At 41.8% G+C, this 23,066-nt stretch overlaps 1 protein-coding gene across 1 annotated transcript in view; it reads right to left on the bottom strand.

Moving 5' to 3' along the window:
- Positions 1–23,066, bottom strand: part of LOC137334605 (protein kinase C-binding protein NELL2-like) — a 169,715-nt gene that overhangs the window by 49,948 nt on the left and 96,701 nt on the right. Inside the window, exons 14-15 of the mRNA XM_067999417.1 lie at positions 21,132–21,254; positions 6,281–6,376 (exon numbers count right to left, since the gene is read on the bottom strand). Coding sequence (XP_067855518.1) covers positions 6,281–6,376; positions 21,132–21,254 — 219 coding nt within the window. The remainder of the gene's footprint in view (positions 1–6,280; positions 6,377–21,131; positions 21,255–23,066) is intronic.

Below are 23,066 nucleotides of genomic sequence, written 5' to 3'. Positions count from 1 at the left end.
GAGGTACCCGAAAGAAAGGTACTCAAATTATTTACGAAATGGGGGAAGGGGTAGTGATAATTGTGCATTTTGGAGGTCAGGTTATAATGTGTGACCTGCAGCTCATGCTAAAATATCTGAATCAACTGTTTATTACTGTCAAGGGAATGTCTTGTAAGAAGTGACATGTAGTCTTGTGGCAACAATGCTACCATCTGGTTGGCACACAAATACAAGTCATGATTTATAATGCAAAAAACAACCAGATTCATTCAGAAGATATTTAGACTGGAACCCAGATGGTGCACAGAGAAAAGACAGATTATAAATCTTTAGCACTACTAAAATATTCCTGCAAAATTATTCTTTTTCATTATTTTTGATAACTTTTTCATTTAAGAAAGGATGTCAATTGATATTCAGATAATACATTACGAGTTTTTCATTTAATTATATGTTGCAGTTTACACATTCTGTGGAAAGTTTCAAGTACACTTTATGAAAAGATGCCTCCAAGGAACTGTGAAGATTGCTTTTGGATCAAAAATGTTATTAGAATACCATGTGGAACATGGATCAAAATGGAGACATAATTGGTCCAAGTTTCAAATTTGATTTTAAAACATGAAAACAGAGCTTGTGGCTTTAAATACAATTTTAATGTGAAAAAAGCTCCAGTTCTAATATTATAAAATACATGCTCCTATCATCAAATCAAATCAATCTGTCATTGGGGTGTACCCCTGCAATAACTACGAATGTTAAAGCATGGTATTGTGTGTTGGCTTCAAAAATAAAGTTTCAAATATTAGCTCATTTTGAAGCTGTGGTTATATTGAGTTACAGTCTGACACTGAGAACTGTTAAATGTAAAGCGCAGCCGAAGATTGCTATTATTTGCAGACTGCTAATGCCAACAGAGAGCCCTCTCCGTGCTTGCTTACAAATATGCAAAGTCCTTGGCTGCTAAATGTTTAATGTTCTGAAAGCACGATGGAAGTGTCTGCTTCCATAAAACATTAGCAAAGACTCTGCAGTAAGTTTCTAAAGTGCTGAGCTGGTGCAATGGACCAACTGAACAATTTATTTTTCAAACACAGTTTCGCTGGTGTTGAGCCAAATGGTGTGAGGGGCTATTTGGCTTTAAGTTCTGGAGTTGAGCTGGAATGTGGCTCTGAGGTTATACCACAACTTCATGTTAATGCTCAGCACTAATCACTTTGCATCAACACGACCGTGGCAGTATAACTGCACCCTTTGTAACGGTTGTAAGATTTTTGCTTGTCACAAGAAAGAGCCGCAATGCGTTCCGCAGAATTTGGTGTATCAAAAATTGCCAGCAAATAGTATTTGAATAGGAAAATGAACAACTAGACTTCAATTTAAAACTTCCACTGGAACCATAAAACTGCCACAGTTTATGATGCATAAGCTATAACACAGTTCTATAGTTTGCTGTAATTCTAATCAACAAAGATGCATTACACTAGTGTCAGCATAAAAAAAACTGTTTGGAGATATAAAAAACATCAATAAGAAACTGTTTTCAGCCTTCAACTCAAATGACCTTGCCCTCCATATAAACTCTCCCACCCATATTCACAGCCACCCATCACCTTTTATGAGCACCATCCAGTGGGTTCCGAGGTTTCCCTGACCTCCCATAACACCACCCCCCCCCCCCCCCCCCGGCCAGGGACCCCCATACAGTCAGCTCAAGTGTAAAGGACCCTAAAAAAAAATACTTACCTTTGGTGGTCCAGCCTGTACTGCTCTTCCTCTGGAGTCCGGTACGCCTCATCTGACAGTGTACTGGCCTCCAGTCTTCCGTGGTATCGCTGATGGACCAGGAAAGCAGGGAGTCCTCTCCCCAGCTCTGACCCTGGCCCTAGCCCCTTCAACATGGCTGGCCCCTTACAATGCCAACCAGCTTTTATCAACTAAGTTCAGGTCCTGGTGTGTCTGAGTCCTGGCCTTTTTCCAAGCCATTCCATCAAACTCCTGCCAAATTAAGTGGGAGTCCAGCAGAATGGCTGAGGGAATTTGGCCCTTTATTTCTAGTTGAATAAAGGTTACTTCAACTGGAAAAAAATGTAATATATATCGCAGCATGATGAGTAATTGAGATGAGCGTTCTGGTTTCTTTTTCTAGCCTCAGAAACCTCCAACTGTCCTTATCAAGCCTGAAGGTAAGGCAATGCAGCTTGGGATCAGTTTTGCACTGCATGCTGCTAATCGACAGACCAGCACTGGACAAATATCCCCGGCCTTTCACTGTATACACTGACATTGACTTGCAACCTACATGGCAAAATACACACCCATGAGAAAAAATTTGAGCTGCCAACAGTATTGAAACTATGGCCTAGATGTTGTGATTGGCGTTGTTTTTACACCAGCGGTAAAACCATTTTCATCTCCCTCCTGCCCTGATGCAAAGCCCAAACAAGCTGCTCCTTCTTGTCCTTTTCCCTCTTGAATTCCTCAACTGGGTCAACACCACTTTAGGCTAGCAACTATTGCATGTAAAATACATATTCCTTAAGTTTAAAGGCCCCATGCCCTCTCCATCACTAAGAACACCTATTTCCATCTCTGTAATATCATCCATCTCCGCCCCTGCCTCAGTTCATCTGCTGCTGAAACCCTCATCCATTCTATTGTTACCTCCAGACTTGACTATTCCAATGCTCACCTGGCTGACCTCCCATCTTCCACCCTCCATAAACTTCAGCTCATCCAAAACTCTGCTGCCCGTATCCTAACTCGCATCAAGTCCCATTCACCTATCACCCCTGTGCTTGTTGACCTACAGAGGCTCCCAGTCCACTATCGCCTCAAATTTAAAATTCTTATCCTTGTGTTCAAATCCCTCCATGGCTTCGCCTTGTAACCTCTGTAACCTCCTCCAGCCCTACAACACTCCAAGAACTCTGCATTCCTCAAATTCTGGCCTCCTGTACATCCCCGACTTCCTTTGCCCCACCATTAGTGGCCGTGCCTTCAGTTGTCTAGGCCCTAAGCTCTTGAATTCCCTCCCAAAACCTCTGCGCCTCTCTCTCCTCCTTTAAGACGCTCTTTAAAACCTACCTCTTTGACCAAGCATTTAGTCACCTGTCCTAACGTCGCCTTCTTTGGCTCGGTGTCAATTTTTCTGTCTGATTGCGCTCCTGTGCAGCGCCTTGGGGTATTTTATCATGTTAAAGCTGCTATATAAATGCAAGCTGTTCCAGATTCTTCCTAAATCACTGTTGGGAGCCAGAATCATCATCCTTCTCCTTCTGTGAGGTATTGAAATATCTGTCTTTTATTAAGTGATCAGAATCCCATGTCTACTCTGGCCAGTGCTCAAGAGCTTGATACTCCTGGTCAATTTGACCTGGCAGCATTTACCAAATAATGTAACCCAATTTTGCTACTTGGTTTACTATCCCAAACCAAATGTTTTGATTTGATTCTTTTCATGTGTGCACCTTCGTTCATCATGAAGGAACTTTGTCAAATAATTTTATCTTTCAATAATTTAGGGAGCAGTCCTTTTAATCCAGCTAGTCCTCTCTCCTCCCATCTTGCCTGAAGGTCAGCTGAAATGACAGATATGATAGTGAGCTTACTGCATCTGTCACCGTGCAGCACGCTGCCTTGGAAATGGAAATAGCCAGCAGGAGGGCAGCAACAAAAGCTCCATTCTACTCAGCTGCCCATATGCAAAATGACAGCGATGGCAAGGCAGCAGGTGTGATATGCTACTTGTTATTCACTTGATTTTTTTTTTCTTTTACGGATTATATATTATCTGGCAATATAAATGATTCTACCACCAACAGTGCTAAATTAGGGTATGTTATACCTGTAAATACCATCAGCAATCCATCTGTGCAATTGTTCAGCCTCTGTAGGTCTCTTTGAACTATATCCCTTTCCTCAGAACAGGAAGGTCATTAATAAATATTATGAACAGAACTGTCTCCGACCAATCCCCTGGGAATCACTGGTGACAGCTGCTCAAGTTGGACTACTGCAATTGATAAAACGCCCTCAGTTCCGATTAGCTAGCTAATTCATTGTTCAATCTAGAATATCTTTTTCCTTGCTCCCATATTTCACTTGAATAATATATCTGTTGTGAAGGACCTTCATTGTATGCTTTCAAGATGCATAATACAGATCATCTACTAATTACTTATTTTAATCTCCTAGTTCTCATCACTTCAAGTATTACCCCAAAAGTGTGTCTAGTTACAGGATTTTCCTTAATTATATTTTTACCAAAGGCTCCAATTTGTGGTTTTTCAAACACATCAACAATCTCCTCAATTATAGTAAGATATTTATACAAAATAACAATATGATCCAAATTTGATTTGTTTCAGTTTAACAATGTACAATTTAGATTCTTCTTGTGAGTAAAACTGCTAATGTCTCTTCTAATGTGATCTGGCCCGTTTCTGTACTGTGTTCTCTCAGGTTTATCTAGGATAGTGTGGCACAAGCCATAATTTTGGAAGAAAATTTTTTTGGCATGTTTATTTATGGTAGACCATAAGTTTCAAACCTATGGTTCACCATATACTTTCTGCTTGGCCATATTCGAAGGCAAATGGAAGCCAGCTGCTTCTCTCCAAGGAAGGGGGGAAAAAAATCAAAAACAATCTTGTCATGAGCCATTTGTGCAACTTTTCTAAGCACCAGGTGAGGAGTGACATTGGCAAAGACTTGGGAGCAAATTTCCTCCTCATACTCTGTGGTTGGAGTGATAGAAAGAGGAACTTAAAAAAAAAACACTGGAAAAACAAAATATGAACTGGGACATTCATAATATAAAAAATTCAGATCTAACAGAACCTGTCCAAAGAGATCGCATTCAAATAAATCTGGTTACACCTCAACCCTAACCTCCCATGTAGTGATTCAGAAATTCAGTTCTGCTGTAAACTGGAAATTGCACTATTGTCAATAATTGAGCCCGGCTCAAATTGCAAAGAAAAACTCTGCTTACTTCATGTAATATTGCCTGATTTAGTTTAAATTAAATTTTATAAGGGAGGTGGTTATATTTTTAAATGAGGAAAATGAACAAATAAATGACTGATTAAGTTTCTTCAGGCGTTTTTCAACAATTATCTTTTGCATTCAGCATTCTGTTTAACATGTGCAATGTTCATTATCATCTGCTGTCCGTTGAGATATAGTGATCATAGGTTGGTAATTAGATTAACGCTATTCTTGGGAGTGTTTATCATTTCCAGTGGAATTAGCTGGTAGTTTATTTTAGTTTAAATGTGGTAAAAGGATACTGCAAAAGTAATATGATTTTGTTTAACTATTATAGGTATTTAGGCATCATCAACATTGAGTTTGCTCAGGCTGACGGTGAGATTCTCATAGCCAGTAATGACCACACTGCCCAAGTAAAACATAACTTCAATTCTTATCAACCTCAACTATGGTTTTCTGTGGCTCCTGACTGCTTTTTGCTGTGTTAAGCGGATCCCTAAAGCCCTGTTTACGTTACAGTGACTGACGTTCATTCCTTGTGCATTTCCAGCTGAGCTGCTCCGAAAAGTGAAGTCTGAACAATGTAAAGGGATTTACTCTGACCTCCCGGTGGATTAAAGCCTCCAACCTGTTGACCTCAATGCAGATCTGGGCTGCATAAATCTGAATCCATGTCGGGGTAACATGAGGAGAATCTCTAACCAGATTCAGCCTCGGGGAAACTGTCAGTGGATAGAGCAGGCAGGACATTTAATAACTCCTGCAGCATCAACATGGCCAAAGCTCAGTATAAATTTTGGAGGAATCACATTCAGTTTATGTCAGAACTGGCAGTATAATCAGGCTGTACTCTGCCAGCACTCTATTACCAGTCAGTCACGGGTACACCTCAGCGACTGGTTAAATCACAATGGACCACGTTGTAGTAATGAGGTGGTTGATGGATTGGCCCTGTTTCAATTAATTTTGGGCACTGAAATCTCTCACTGATCATGACTGTATGGGTTGCAAATGTAAAGTCTTGTGGTGCAATTGTATGGAATTTTTTGCAATTTAAGAACTTCACTTGCTTCTCGTAATCATATTTATGTATAAACTGAACTGCAATGTAGCTGGAGAATACTATAAATTCTAATGTATAGGTCATAGCTTGATGCAGGATTATATGATTTAGGAACCTTGAGGGGTGAGACACATGCACAAGTGCAACACCATTTTTTATTGTGCCTGTCTGGAATAAAAGTGTTCATGTGATGATATTTAGCATGGAAGCAATGCTGCATGAAACAGCTCCTGTGCTTACCTGTTTCACAAAGTTGTCCTGTGAACCCTTGTGGACATACACAGACTTTGGGAGCGATGCAGGTGCCTCCGTTCCTGCAGCCATCTTCACAGAATGCTGATGAAGACACCAAAGAATTTTCAGCATTGCATTCCCAGTAATTATTCTCGCAACAAACAACAGATTGATTCATTCATTAAAGCATATGGGTAGGTAAGGATCTAGAATTAGTTTTTCAATTAAATCGCAAACCTATAATTACTTTTCAAACAATTAAGCGTGCATGTTGTCACCTACTTAGAAGCACACCGTGGAAGACCCAAATGATTTTAATAAAAGATGAGTGTCCATAATTAAGATATATTTGTTCAGTCAAATGCATTTGGTTTGATGTGCTCCTTTTTTAAAGTTATTTTTTTGGATGAGTCCAGATGTCCCGCAATTAAAGAACAGCTGCTTCACAATATAAACACTTAAGGGGGAAGGTGGGAGGAGTCCAGGAAAGCAGCGGCCCAAACTTTCCAAGTGGGGCCTGGAGGAACACTCCTGCTCTTCCTGGCCCCACACCACTGGGTGGGTCTGCCAGGTTTTACCGCGCAGGGCACCTGCAGTGGGCACCCTACTCAGTCGGCAGTTACCAAAGCACCGGAGTCCTATTTATGTGAGAGGACCCCGATTTGCATATATTAATGAGGCTTCCGCCTGAATCAGGCTGGTGCCTCAGCCACCCTAGAAAACAGCAATGTTGAAATAGCCATGGGGCAGGAAATGAGTGTTAAGCGTGCATCTTGTATTTTAACTCCCATTCCGCCCAGTTTCCAGTAGGCAGAGGGAGTTCAAATCCCGTCTTGTATTTTAGGTGTTTTCTAGTTTAGGGTTAATACATCAATAATGGTATTTCTAATGCTCGACTAGCTTAATTATTGTAATATTTTAGCCTCACAGTGAGCTGAAAATAAACAAAACCATTCAGTCCAGGGAAATAGAGGTTCAGCAACATGCTGGCTCTAAAGGTTAAACGTTTTTATAAATGACCAGGCAATAATGGAAAAGTTTTAGTATCAACAACACTGTGACTGCTGTGCCCAGTGATGATCATTAAATTTGATAAGCAGGATACGCCTCTATCGGGTAATAGCTTAAACTGGGTTGCCAAGGTATTTGAACTCATCTGAAATTAAAGCACGAGATAGATAAGAATACTATTATGCAGGGCTTGGTTGTAGGGAAGCTAACTGGAGATGATCTGCTAAAAAGCTTTCCTCTGTCAATAATGTTCTTAATGTCTGGATTTATTCTATGGTGAAAACTCGAGCATTGTACAAAAATAAAAACTATTAATAATTGAAACTAAGAAAATGAAAATCAGAAACCTTGGGGGAAAGTTGAATTATTAAGCATCTAAGAGGAATTTTAAATAGGGCAGAAAATGAAATGGAGAATGTAAACATTCAACAAAGAAATAAGGGTAATTGGATTAAAAAAGAATTTGAAAATCGAGACTGATGGAAGCAGAAGATTGAAGGAGGAAATTAAAAAGATGTTAAATAAGAGAAAGAAACTGCTCAGCAGTTATAAACCTGCTGCCTGCAAATATGTATTCCTAACAATGTGTTTCTTTCACAAGCCAAACAGTTGGGTAGTTCAGTGGACAGCAGGTTCCAAGATCCTACCGAGATGATGTGGACACTTTCAAAATGATCATTTGAAATTGGGATATTGTGAAAATGCCTTGCAAGGAATGTTGATGTTTGTTCAAAATGCAGTAAAACCAGAGGAAATTCTTTCAGCAATAAAATATGATGTAGAGGATAGAAAGCCAAAATCATGTAAATATGACAGATGACGGAAAAGCTGCAACCTTACAGTAAAAGGGTAAATTGAAAATGTGGGGAGAATGCAGAAAATGGAATGAAAAGCTATGACACATCGAGTACACAACAATGTTTGGCGGGCGCTAAATTTTTACATGGCTGACAGCCCTGAGATCAGCCTCCAACTCAGTCGACCACAGTAAGAGCCACTCACTGACAGCACTAGCACTTAACATCAGCCTAGCAGTTCCAAAGTGATAGCTCTCTAGCGAGCTGCATTGAGGGGAGAAAAGTGGAGATTTATGGGAACAGCTACAAGAAATTAAAAATATTATATGCAACCCCTCACCTACCCAAATGGTCTCCGAAATTACATTTCCAGCTACATAATGCTCTTTTAAAAGGAATACTCCAGGATCAGGTTTTATAAAGGTCTTATCTAGACTCTGCATAATGTGTTTCCTGTTTCAGAATTTGTTCTTTTTCAAGCAAATTTCTATTTTTCAATAGCATGCAGCAAAGCTCCTGACCAGCAGTGCTAATTATTCCAAGGTCCAGGACTACGTGCTGAGGGACGCACTGAGGATGGGTGCGGCCGCCGCAAAGGCTCTGTGGGGAAAGGCAACCGTTTAGAGCCTTCTCGCCATTGTATACCGAGGGGCTGCAATCAGGGAAAAACCCCCTCGGGCAGAATGTAAAATTCAAAATTGATGTAATGTACCCGCAATAAATCTGCAATGAATCTGTAATGAATCACCTGTATTGATTGTGATGCAATGAAGGCACCCTAGAGTGTCATGAACTGTAATGATGTCCAAGGTGTTTCATTGAACTGTACTTGATGTAACCTGCAAATTGCATAATCGATATTGTGTATGTTTGGAATGTGATATGAGAACTGTATTGTATGAACTGCTGCAAATTTTATGAATAAAGTATATTTTTGGAAAAAAAAATTACTCTGAAGGCCATTACTTCTAAGGAGGGCAAGACACTTTGCAAAGACATGTTTGCATTTGCTAGGACATTCACTTTTAACCTACTGCTACCTCCCCCATGCCCATCCCAATCCCTATATTAATGGGTGTATTAAAGTACATTTGATGTAGGTATTTGCTGGCACCATGGTCCCACACAACTGGAGCTGCCACAATGGTACTAACACCAGTGCAAAGCAACAACAGGGCTCCACAACTGGCCAAAGCCGTCTGTTCAGTCAGAAAGTTTGTGTCAGAATAAGCATGGAATCATACAGCGCTGAAGGAGTCCATTCGGCCCATTGTGCCTTTGCCGGCTTTATGAAAGAGCTGTCTAATTAATCCCACTCCCCTATCCTTTCCCCATCGCCTTACAATTTTTTCCTTTTCAAGGAAATATCCAATTCCCTTTTGAAAGTTACTATTGAATTTGCTTGCACCACCCTTTCAGGTAGAGCATTCCAGATCATAAAAACTCACTGCGTTAAAAAAAAATGTCTCCTCATCTCCCCTCTGGTTCTTTTGCCAATTATCTTAAATCTGTATCCTCTGGTTACTGACCCTCCTGCCAGTGGAAACAGTTTCTCCTTATTTAGTCTCTCAAAATCCCTCATAATTTTGAACACCTCTATTAAACCTCTCTCATACCTTCTCTGTTCTACAATACCAGCTTCTCAAATCTCTCCACACAACTGAAATCCCTCATCGCTGGTATCATTCTGGTAAATCTCCTCTGCACCCTCTCCAAGGAATATTGGCCATGAAGAAGGTGACAACTATGGGCTCCTCCAGGAGCCTAAAGGGTGTTCAATATCAAGCTCCTGTCAGAGAAGGGAAACAAGGCCAGGAATGGGATGCAGCCCTAAAAGAATTGGTGAATATGAGGAGGGTAAGCTCTTGGCTGAAGAGGAACAGGGGGGAAGCAACAGTGGTTTGACTGGTGTGTATAAACTTCAAACTACTAACTGTACCCCTAACCCTTCCCCAGGATAAGAATTTGTTTTATAAAATGATCAATCCCTCCAGCACTATTCAGTCAGGTCCACTTGTCAGAGAAGTATGGCATCCAATGAGACCTGATTTATATACTTCAGAGGATTTGATGAGTTGTATATTTGACAGGTGTTACAAATTAATAATACCCCATAGAAAAAAATGTCGATACCGAAACCTTTCCCGGACAGGCTGAAAGGTTTCTCAAACACAAGAGAAGTCAGTAAAGCTGATGGAAATTACTAGAATATCTATATGGGAAAGGGTGAAGCCTAAAAATACTGACACTAGGAAAAGGAGACAGCAAACGTTTCAACGACTGCCCTGCATTTATAAAAGCAGCCTTATTTAAATGAGGCCATTAATGGACACTGCACATTATGGTGCCTTGTTTCTGTAGACATCTGAAATTGAAATGCTTCATTTAAAAATGCCATTTGCAAGATAACTTATAATTATTTAATATACATTTTTCAATTTTTTTTTAAAGAAAATGAATCACTGGGTAAAAATTGCAAATGCGGAATGATCACTATCAATATTTTATCTGGATCTTTCATTTATCAAAGTATAATTACAAATGCATTTTTGAGGCGCGAGTGACATTTCTTATGAAGCTCTTTCACTATTTCAACTTGTCATGCATGCTACACACGGATAAGCTGACAGATTCGAAAAAAAAAATGTTCAATCTATAATTTACTGTCATAACATGATAAACACATTTAATATAAGCATCATTCAATGGCTTGCTCTTATATAAGTTTGGTGGCTATTTAGTGGTTTATAACCAGCCCAACAGCAAAGAGCAATTCATCGGTCATTGAATGGCTTTTATAAGTTTGGTAAGGGCTGTTTTGGTGTAGTGGGAGGGGTAGAAAGCTGATTGCACAAATTCAAACAGGGAGTTGCGGTAGAGATGGTTACAGATCTTGGAGGTGACTATAAATTCAAGGACTTTGGAGTGGAATAGGAGGTTGAAAATAGGATGGTAGTTAACGAGGACAGAATGATCAAGGGTGACTTTTTTGAGATTGGGGTTGATAATGGTTTTGAGAGGGAGTGTGATGGTGCTTGAGGCAAGGGAACTATTTACAGTGTTAGCTAGCATGAAGGCCAGGGAGCAGCAGGTCGGTCTCATGGCTGAGATGAAGTTGGAGTGGGCATGGATTAACAGGGGAGAAACAAGAGAGAAACTACACTCAAGACTTTGAGGACTACACTGACATTTTTGTACCAAAAGGAAAAAACAAATCACCAGGATTATCATTCTGGAGGTTTGTTAATAGAATACTGTTAAATAGGGTTAAGTACTTTATAGGAAATATCTATCCCAAGATGTGTCCCATTTCAACAAAAAGAAATGGCTTTGTAGATATTCATTTATTCAAAAGGAGCTCTTTATCCATTCATTTTGATGAGTGGACATGCTGGAATGATGTTGGGCAAGGAAATCAGTGTGAACATTTATTGAAGAATTTTTTTTTAAAGAATTGGCATGTAAATAGACTCTAAACTCAGTGAAACTGAGTGCGTTCCCTTGTCCTAATTAATCCAGTTCATTCATGCAGGAATCCATGGAGAGGTCCTGTAAATATGAATGACTACAAAATGAATTGCTAGACTTTTTTTAAATCAAGTAATAATTGTTACAGTCCTCACCTCCCAAGTGGTCTTGTTTACATTTTTAAAAAAACGGAATGGCCATGCAGTGTTTGGGGCACCACAATACTGGGGACACAGATTTGATTCCTTGCACTGTTGAGTTCCTAATCTCAACTCTACTGATGTGCGAGGTCCAAGCAGAAGGGAAGATAGAGGGGAAAAAAGATTTTCCCCAAGGGCAATTATTAGCAGAGACCTCGGGACTGAACGACTGCCTCCTCCTTGGCCACAGGATGTTTACAGCTCAAGTGATTGGGAGACAATAAAACGCATAAATATCATGCATCATCAACTTTGACACTGGGTAGAAGGATGTGAGTCCATCTCTCATAAGCAAAATTCCCAATCTTGGCCATGCCATCAGAGGAATCTACCAATCAAAGCCTAATTGATTTCCCCAGTGGGAGAGGGCACATCTGAGAATGAATTACCTTGAGCTACTTACGCACTGGGAGGACAGGCCAGCCACTGCATGCCAGCCATGGCTTCCAATAAGATGCTACTGCATCACATAAAGCCTGGCATATTTGTCAGCGCTCTGTGGAAATAGTTAAATCAGGTGGCAGCGGGTTTACTGCGCAGACTGTGTATTCTTGGTGATAGAAAGCAAAAAGAAGATTTTATTCTGTTTAAGAAATTGCAATTATTGTAACTTCTTCCAAATTGTTTTTTAAATGGCAATGAGTCCAGTTCTGTGGGGAAAAAAATGGTAAATGTGTTTAAAATCATTTCAGGTGGAAAGAGTGGATGCAGAATCATTAGTAAGTGGTGAAAAAAAATCCACCTAATTCAAAAACATTAGGGAATGAATTTTTATTTGCATGAAATGAATATATATCTAGAATATTTTATTTTGAACTCTGGCTCCTTATAGCTTGCATATTGCTGTTAAACCCAATACCAAACTCCAACAGGAAAATGCATTGCACGATCTCCCACTTAAAGCACTGTAATTGTTTCACACAGATTTTATTTTAACAGTGCTGTGACTTTCAGGATGCAGCCTCCAACATTAACTGGAGCAAATAAAGAATACTGTGGGTGTTTAACATTTAAATTTGGGAGGCTGAACTAAAATTGTGAACCTTTGGATACTGAGCATTAGTTCTCGAAACATCAATCCATTTGTGATAATCTTGAAGTCTTCATGATAGCTAAAAGTGTAAGCAAATTATTCTTATATTAGATTAAAGCTAATAAAATCGTTTTATTTTAAAACAGATTTATGACTCATGCTATCAAGACTTGAGTGCAATCCTGCTCACCTGTCACATTCACTCAGTGCACTGACGAATACTGCATGAAGTTGTTACTCCTCTGGACTCAGTCTTACCCATAGAGAGTAGATTTACTACACGTCAAATTATGAGATGGAAGAGTGCAGGCCTCTTAAATGATGTTTTTATTTTCACTGGGGCGTAAGGTAGTTTAATTGTAATGTAATATTTGCTGCTGGAAATTCATTTAACATTTTTTTTTAAATCTCAGAACACAAGTGTTAAAGGAAGGGTTTTGATAGAGTAAATAAGGAGAAACTGTTTCCACTGGCAGGAGAGTCGGTAACCAGAAGACACAGATTTAAGGTAATTGGCAAAGTAACCTTATAAGAACCAGAGGGGAGATGATATGAACATTTTTTACGCAGCAAGTTGTCATGATCTGGAATACACTGCCTGAAAGGACGGTGGAAGTAAATTAATTAGTAAGTTTCAAAAGGGAATTGGATATATATTTGAAAAGGAAAAATTGGCAGGGCTATGGGGAAAAAGTAGGGGAGTGGGACTAATTAGATAGTTCTTTCAGAGAGCTGGCTCAGGCACAACGGGCCGAATGGCCTCCTTCTGTGCTGTATGATTCTATAATTCTAAGTCTGCAGCTGCATTTTCACACAGTGCAGGGGAATCCTTTGCCACTGTTCTGACAGGAATTTAAATCTTCATCAACATCATACACAAAATTTGTTTCTTCCATATTCCCAGTGATAAAGGCAAGTAGGAGAAATTTACAGTGATGGGTCTGCTGTGAACAGAAGCTCCATCCTGCATAGGAAAATCCTCTGACAATATAGTAAGAAGCTGGTTTGCCTAATACAAAGTGAATGGGACGGGAAAGCTTAGGAACATAGGAACAGGAGTAGGCCATTCAGCCCCTCGTGCCTGCTTCGCCATTTGATAAGATCATGGCTGATCTGTGATTTAACTCCATGGGCCCGATTTTAGCACCCACTATCGAGTGTGTTCTCGGCGGGGGGGGGCCCGAAAATCGCAAAATCCCGGAGCGGGACCGGATCGCGCCTCGATCCCGCCCACTTGCCCACTTCCGGGTTCTGTGCGGGGGTGCGTGCGCAGCCCCCGCTGGTGGGAATCCCGCAGGCAATTAAAGCCAGCGGGATGCCACTTGAGTGTATTTACTTTGCTTGTTCAGGTCATTAACTGACCTGAATAAGGGACTGTGTGTGATTTTGGATAAACATGGAACTGTTTCACACACTGGGGGAAACACTCCCAGTTGAAATGGACGTGTTGCAGCCGTCAGCCTGGTGCAGCTGCAAAGGTCCATTTGACAGGTGGGGGGGGGGGGGGGGGGAGACCCTCACCCATTGCAGGAGGCCGCTCTGTCACTTGGGACAAAGTTTGGCCTCCACCACCCTCCTCCTGATGGTCGAAGTCACCAACCTGCACACTTACCCCGGGGTCCGGAGACATGTACCTACCTTGCGGACCCCCTCAGATGTACATCTTGCGGATGGGGGCCGCCGTAGCTGCAGTCATGACCTCCTCGGAGGGCGAACAGCATCACCAGCCTCGCCATCCACCCCGTCCACCTCTGACACGTGGAGCTCCACAACAGAGTGCTGTGACACATCCACCTGTACAGCAGGAGGGAGGGCTACCGCAGAGAGAGATGCATCGCAGAGGGCACTACCCTCGCCACACGTTCCACAGACCAAGGCTCAGCCTCCTGGACCTCTCTGAGCAGCAGTGCACACGGAGGCTCAGAGTCAGTCGACATGTAGTCGTGGACACCTGCAGCCTCTTTCATGCCGAGCTGCTCCTGGCTGGCCCAAGCACCATCTTCTTACCTGTCGCTGTCAAAGTCACCACTGCCCTCCCGAACTTCTGCTCCACAGCCTTCCAGGCTGCAACCGGGGACATCCCCGATGTCTCTCAATCGTCTGCGCAGAAGAGCCCTGCAAATACACCTACACCCACTCTGCAGTGACACGCTGGGTGGCATCAGTGGTGGGTCCTCATAGGGATACCCAGGAGCGGGCATTATTGCACAAACCGGACAGGATTCGCGAAGACATGGCAGTAGTGGTGCCAATATAATGTGTGATGTGAGTTGTTCTTTAATTCAATAGAAGTAAGAACCATGACAAACCCTCAAACACCCTTGTGCATCCCTTTCATGCTCACGACACGTTTGCCTTACGCTGCCTACTGCACATATGTGATGCATGCCCTGTGGCTGCAGCACAGGTGGTGGCAGGTTGAGTGAGGCTGGCCGTGAAAGAGATGCACGAGAGGGTGAGTATGGGATAGAGCCATGAGATTGTATGAGGGTTGGGTTGCGTGGTAGTGGCGGGGTGAGTACTCGTGAGGTGAGTAGGTGCAGGTAAGATGAGGATGAGGTTTGAGTGGGTATGAGGGGTGATGTGACAGAGTAGTGTTGGCAGTGCCGAAGGAGTTGTGGGGTGGGGGCAGTGTTGTGGCAGACGGAGTGTAGGGGAAAGACTACGTGTTCTCACTGTGGCTGACCTACTGAGGTCATTGGAGCGCCTCCTGCACTGTATGCAGGTGGGCGATATGTTGGTGGCGCAGGTGACCCCCTCTGCCACCTCGAGCCAGGCCTTCTTGGTGGCAGAGGCAGGCTGCTTCCTCCCGCCCGCCGGGGGGGGGAAGATCTCTGGAAGATCTCTGTCCTCCCCCTCCTCCTCACCCCATCTGATGATACCTGGGGTGAGGCATCATTAAACTGGGAGCAGCCTTCCCCCTGGGCTGCTCCATCCTGCAATTTGTCCCATTGGTTGCAGCATCTGTCAGTGGAGGACTGCCCCTTTAACTAGAGAGCCTCCAGCTGACAGATCGTACTGCGCATGCGCAGCCCGACCGACGCGCAGGCCAGCGCCGTGGACCCCGGAGGAGCAGGTAATTGATTCCTATTAGTGTGTTGCCTGCTACGATCGCGTGGGCAACCCACTAATTTCGCCGTCCGCGTTTTCGACGCTCCCGGAGGACCACCCGCTGGGAACCCGCAGGCCTGCTAAATTCGAGCCCCATGTGTTGCCTGCGGAAATAAGGCAGTATCTCCTTTTCTTAATCCTAGTGACAGAAGATCTCTGTCCTCCCCCTCCTCCTCACCCCATCTGATGATACCTGGGGTGAGGCATCATTAAACTGGGAGCAGCCTTCCCCTTGGGCTGCTCCATGCTGTAATTTTTGCTGTTTGTGGCAGCATCTGTCAGTGGAGGACTGCCCCTTTAAATAGAACGCCTCCAGCTGACAGATCTTACTGCGCATGCGCAGCCTGCCCGACGCGCAGATCAGCATCGGGGAACCCGGAGGAGCAGGTAAGTGGATCCAATTAGTGTGTTGCCTGCTACGATTGCACAGGCAACCCACTAATTTCACCGAGAACCCGCACCCCTGGTAAAATCGGGCCCCATATACCTGCCTTTGGCCCATATCCCTTAATACCTTTGGTTTCCAAAAAGCTATCTATCTCAGATTTAAATTTAGCAATTGAGCTAGTATCAATTGCCATTTGCGGAAGAGAGTTCCAAACTTCTACAACCCTTTGTGTGTAGAAATGTTTTCTAATCTCGCTCCTGAAAGGTCTGGCTCTAATTTTTAGACTGTGCCCCCTACTCCTAAAATCCCCAACCAGTGGAAATAGTTTCTCTCTATCGACCCTATCTGTTCCCCTTAATATCTTATAAACTTCAATCAGATCACCCCTTAACCTTCGAAACTCTAGAGAATACAACCCCAATTTGTGTAATCTCTCCTCATAACTTAACCCTTGAAGTCCGGGTATCATTCTAGTAAACCTACGCTGCACTCCCTCCAAGGCCAATATGTCCTTCCAAAGTTGCGGTGCCCAGAACTGCTCACAGTACTCCAGGTACGGTCTAACCAGGGTTTTGTGTAGCTGCAGCATAACTTCTGCGCCCTTGTACTCCAGTCCTCTTCAAAAAATTCAATCAGGTTTGTCAGGCACAACCTACCTTTCACAAATCCATGCTGGCTCTCTCTGATTAACTGAAAATTCTCGAGGTGTTCAGTCACCCTATCCTTAATTACAGACATCAGGAGGAGGTTGAGCAGGAGGACGAGAAGGAGCAGGAGGGGGAGAAGGAGCAGGAGGGGGAGAAGGAGCAGGAGGGGGAGAAGGAGCTTGTCCATATGTGAGTCTAGTTTGAACTTTCTTTTGCAAGGTACACGCTACAACCAAATGGAATTAGAATTAGATGCAGTCTAACTTCCTTGAAACTGCAAAACCGACTGTACAACATTTCGGTCTGAATGTCTGTAGAACAGCTCTATTGAAACAGACATTTGTCTTCACATTTGGAGTATTCTCGCCACCCCACCACCCACCCCCCCACAAAAATGATATAAAATGATCACACTGCTATTGCACTTGTCTATTCATGCATTTAGCAAATTCTTCGGGGAATAAGCTGCATGTAGCTCTTCAATGGATATCCCTAATGGAATCATGAACAGCAGATATTCAATGACAGTGATCTGTGTGAGCAATCACTTTAACCAACTTTTCTATGCTAGTTTTAGCAAGGCTCACACATGTGGAAAATTGACTCTGGCACACACTTCTAATTGATAAATTGTTTTTAAACTTACTACCCTATATTTTGGCACACTGGATTCACTTTTTTTGCAAGTTTATTTGATATAAGTTGTGATAAAGCAATTTTTATGGAGGTATAAATTGCAATGTCAATGATAAACATCAGAAATAAAAACAGAACTGCCGGAAATGCACAAAAGGTCAATAGCACCTGATGAATGGGTCTCACCTGAAATGTTAACCTGCTTTTTTCTTTCATTTGCTGCTTGACTTGCTTTGTACTTCCATCATTTTCTGTATTTATTTCTGTAATAATAAGCCTAAGTAGCAATATGAGAGTACTCTGACCCTCAGAGCTTTTTGATTTGCTAATAAATTTTGCTTCTGTGGGATGTGAAGACAGCTGAACTTTGTTAAATGGGATCTTCCTGTTCAACAGAGGCAAGGGTTATATGCATTTTAAGCTGAGGCTGTTCTGTTGTCTGACTGGGATTCCCACGGAGGCTGCCTGATTGGAACTGTATTCCCAGCTGCTAAATGTTTAATGTTTTCAGAGCATCGGCAGGAGCTTGTATGTTCTCAAAATAATTGAAAAAAAAACTTTTGCTTCAGTCTATAAACCGCTCAGGAAATCTAATGTTCTACCTGAGCACTTATTAAACCCTGCTTCCCACCACACTGGAGATGTATCCCACTCTGTCTTGAACCCAAGCAGTGCGGGGCCATTTTTAACTTGCCAAAATCAGTGTTATTGAGGCCAATATTTTTATAGGGCCTATTACTGAGCAGCCAAAGCACCCACCTGTTTCAGTTGGTAGGTCTCTTTTTTGATATGCAAATCCAAGTCCTATGATGTACATAGATTCCTGATTGTCCTTTCAGGACGGAACTGGTTGCAGCATGCGTCATGAACACTCTGACCAGCCACAAAGGCCCTAGAAAGGCAAGTTTTAAATTATTTTTGTGGGACCAAGAGGAGCAGGACTACTCCTCCAGGCCCACAAGAATAATCAGGGTGTTGCCACCTTGGGCCCCCTCCTCCGCGATCGCGACCCCGATCCAGGATTTACCTCACTGCCGGTTGGGTTGCCTCCAGGTCACTTGATATTGCACTAGCCCAAATCTGGTGAGCAGCATCAGTATAGGTAGCTCACTGGTTCATGTAAATGAGGCTGGGTCTCAAAACGGCTCCGGCCACTTTGCTGGCCAGCAGGTATGTTCCGTCAATCCGCCACCCATAAGTTTAAAATCAACCCCTGTGAGATGACCTTGCAACAGGACTCACACTGTATTCTGGAGTCAGATCAGGACCTGTCTCTGGAGTTACACTGCCACCTTTATGATAATACACCTTGGAGACTGCTGTACATTCACTTAGAAGTGACAGCATAACTATACCCATAGTGAGACCTTTGAGCAAACCATCAGGACTGATTTACAACACTTGAGGGGTGGCGGGGGGAGTAATTTTAACCTAACCCACCCTCAATGGAAAGCAAAATCGGGCAGGGTGTAAAATGGGAGGCCGATCTGACCCCGTCAGTTTCTGCAGGCAGGTTAGGTTAAAATTGTCCCTTTGGAATCAAAGAATACCTTCATTAACTCCCATAAGCTTTTCCACCGAGGAATGAGGTTGAATAGTGGAAATGACACACACTATTGTATAGGTCCAGGAAGAATGGAAAACCTTTTACTTTGATTATTTTTTTGTATGTAAAAATCAGTTGGATACAAATTAATTTATTTAGGAATCATTGAGGATATGGGATAGACATCAAACCGAGCCCCAATATAAGCTCATGGTTTTGCCAGTTTGATTTGTTTTGGTTCAGTGTATTTTTTAATTAGGTAACACGAGTGTGGGCACAGGGAACTATTATAAGAGTAAAGGTTTCTCATGGTTTCTAGGAGGAAAGAAGATCAAGAGAATTTGTGCTGGGTTACCCAGGGGCAAGGCTAAAGCCACCATGAGGCCTAGTACATCAACAACCATGGTTCGTCAGCACCAGTTAAATCTGCATATGAACTTCTCCATACTAAGCTTTAGGCTTTCCAGATATATGAAAATTACATGCTCTGCTTTTTTACAAATGTTCAGCAGTGCTCTTTTTAAACTTACTAAGGGGAATTTTAATGTTAATTTCAGCATGACCTCCGCATTACCTGTATTTACAGGTTTCCTGGTCATTAGGACCCTCCCGCACTCCCTCCCCACCTCCCTGGAAATATCAGGGCCACAATTTCAATTAGTCCACACACAAACCCGTTGCCTGTGCTGGGCTTCCACAAACTTGGATATAATGCAGCTTTCATAAGCAAAGCCATGATAATTATTAAAAAGCAATAGTGCTCATACTGTCTTCTAGATATGAGTTACTTCCACAAAGACCACTATTGAGCAATTTCAGTACTTTTTTTTGTTGGAACCCCATTCAAACAATGGTTTCATCAGCAGCATCATAGCTATGGAAACTATGATAGCAAGACGCAAGAGATCTCTCTCACAATCAAACAAAGTGTTGGTTCTTGAAAACCTTTGTGAAAACAGTTTTGCATCTACTATATTTTATAAACAGCTGGCTGCAGAAAACTGAAAATACTAATTTAGCACTGAAAGCAATGACCATGAAGCCCAGTGTGTGTACAATGGCGCTTTTGTTTGTAGGTGGTAAATGATGTGATTGTCATCAGACAGAGAAATCTTGGGGATCCAAGCCTTGAGGGCTCATTCAACTCTCAACACAATTTACAATCTATTACTTGGGTGGTAAGAATACTGTTACATATTCCAAAAGTTCTTTTAATATAAGCTGTTCAGTTAGTCCTGTTGGTTGCAATTTTGGCACATTGCTTCTGCTTTCTTGAAGGAATCAGACTTTTTGACTTTGTAACTAATAACATTGGGCATTCCCAGGGTTAATGTGACAAGTGTTTAAATTCAATGAAGCAGCTTTCTCTACACCACTCATTTCCCCATATGAACAGGAAAGCCAAGGTTATCTCCATTCCAAAGCCATTTTAAGTAGCGTGGTCATGGAAATGGCCTGACCTTAATCAACAAGTGACTTTGGGATAAAAGATTTAGCTGAAAGATTTAGCTGAAATATTTAGGGGACTGTTAAAGTGTAGAATTGTTCTGTTTTATTTTAGAAATTTGCACTCTCTGTGAGATTATATGACTGCTGCAGCAAAACTATAGATATAGTACTGGCATGAATCTTAATCAGACTGAAACGTACGCACTGGAAGAATTTTAAATCTCCCCATTCGTCAGGAACGGAGTGCGCGAACAGTTGAAATGGAACAGCTTCATTTCCTGCTGATTTGGATTTCAACGCCACTAGTTTGGTGGTGGATGAGGTACCTGCTGGACTCAGGTCAATGGGACCTCGATTGCATTTTAACCTGGACCTGAGATATACCTTTCATGGGTCTTTTGTCACTGGGAAAGAAGAATAGTTAGATGCAAAGAACACAGTGACATGTTTTTATGTGCACTGCACCACAATGCTTAGAAAGTACACCAAACATTTTCATTAAAGTCTCTGACCCTTCAACGTTATGTGGTTCAAACCAAAGATAGCTAATAAATATCCTGGCAGTACTTACCCTTACAATGAGTGCCACTGCCAGTGTATCCTGGTTTACAGATGCAGTTGTGACCTCCGACAGTATTAAAACACAGAGCATTCTCATCACAGCTGTGTTGCTTAGTGCTACATTCATCATGTTCTGAGGAAAAATCATATGCATCACACTCAATTGTGATTAAAGAATTACATTTCCAAAAATCTCTTCAAAAAACATGATTATAATTTTTCTTTAATTTTCCCTTTTACTTTGGCCACCCTAAAAACGTACTGAAGAATTCCAAATGTCAATGTAAGGAATCAAATTTGCAACTTGAGAAATATCCTGATTTACCATGCACCCATCTGACATTCCTCAAGACAATGAAATATATATGTTTCTACTTTGTAGCAAAGTTTTTAATTTAAAAATATCTTGTCTCCTATGTGCTTATTCACTAGTGGTGTGGGATATGAAGAACAGTTGTAAAATTTAGCTGCTAACCTGACCTGTCCTTTTTAAGGTCACTCTGCATTTCTGCCATGTGGGGAAGTAGTCTTGAAGCTGATTAGAGACTAGTTACTGTAGATGAAAGTGTCTAGATTGCCAGCTCCTCTCCTTGTTATCTTAACAAACTCTCCAGTTTATTTCCTGGCAAGAAATTGATCTGTTAGCATTATCTATGAGGTCCAGTATTGGGTATGTGGTGGACGCTCTTAAAACTTTCATATAAATAAACCATCTCTGGCAGTGGCAGATACTTTACAGGACATCCTATGAATTTCCCCAATATTCATTGCTGCTGAACACAATGTCTGGTACACATTATTAAATGAAGATTTTTTTTTGTTATTTGTTCTTAGGATGTGGGGAATGCTGACAGTGCCGCTTTAATTGCTCATCTCAAGTTGCCCTAATAACTGAGTGACTTGCTGGGCCACCTTTTAGAGGGCACTAAGAGTTAACCACATTGTATGCATTAGAGTCACATATAAGCCAGATGAGGTTGGGGTGAAAGATTCCCTGCCCTGAAGAATCTCAGTGAACCATGGATTTTTATGACAATCTGGTGACATTTTCTGGTGTTAGCCCATAAATTACCACAGTTCATAACTCCACCATAGCAGGTTATGAATTGAATTCATGAACTCATGACCTTTGGGTTACTAGCCCAATGATGACATGATGCATTAACTATGAATCTTGGGGAAAATATTTGAGTGATTCTGTCAGATTCAAGCCTTTTTATGCAATAAAAATAATCTGCTTTATAAAGCATGATCATGTTTTTTGCTTTATGATCAGCAACACTGAATGGTGGAAAGTTGAACCTGGATCATAGTTATCGTAAATAATTTTATTACCTTTGTAAATAATTTAACATCTTTTTCCCTTTCTTCTGGTCTCCCTGTGCCACAGAGCACCAACATCAGCAATGTTCATGGTTCACTTGTGATTCCAGATTCGCAGAAGTTTTTTAATGCTCACAATTCGTGTAGGAGATTTAAACATAGCGGTCCCCATGTTTAAATTTTTGTGTGGATTGCAAATATTAAAGAACTATCTGTATATCAAGAGATTTGTGAGTGAATGCTGGCAATGCTGCTGGTTTGTGTCCATTCCAAGAGGTTAGTCAAGAGACATGCTTCTATGCTTCACTCCATTCCACTTGGTACCTCCTTCCAGCATTTGTGGAAGAGGGGCCTGGATGACTTTTATTGCTTGGGCTCCATATGGGATGTGCCTGGCCTGATCAGCAGATCAGGAGTTCACCATGTGGAACATCGTGAGACGTGAACCCAGGTGATAATTTTATGTCGCTCAGCATGTTGGAGCTCCAAATGCTGCATCATCCATAAACCAAGATTATTTCTTTAATCCTTAATGTAATTTTATTATTCATGGAACTGTGATGTTATAATTCTATCAACCCTTATCAGTCTGGAATTTCATTACTTTGGATGTTCTAATAGC

Source organism: Heptranchias perlo, chromosome 18 (genome assembly GCF_035084215.1).
Source record: "Heptranchias perlo isolate sHepPer1 chromosome 18, sHepPer1.hap1, whole genome shotgun sequence".
Lineage (NCBI taxonomy): Eukaryota > Metazoa > Chordata > Chondrichthyes > Hexanchiformes > Hexanchidae > Heptranchias > Heptranchias perlo.
This window is presented reverse-complemented; position numbering and strand designations above follow the sequence as displayed.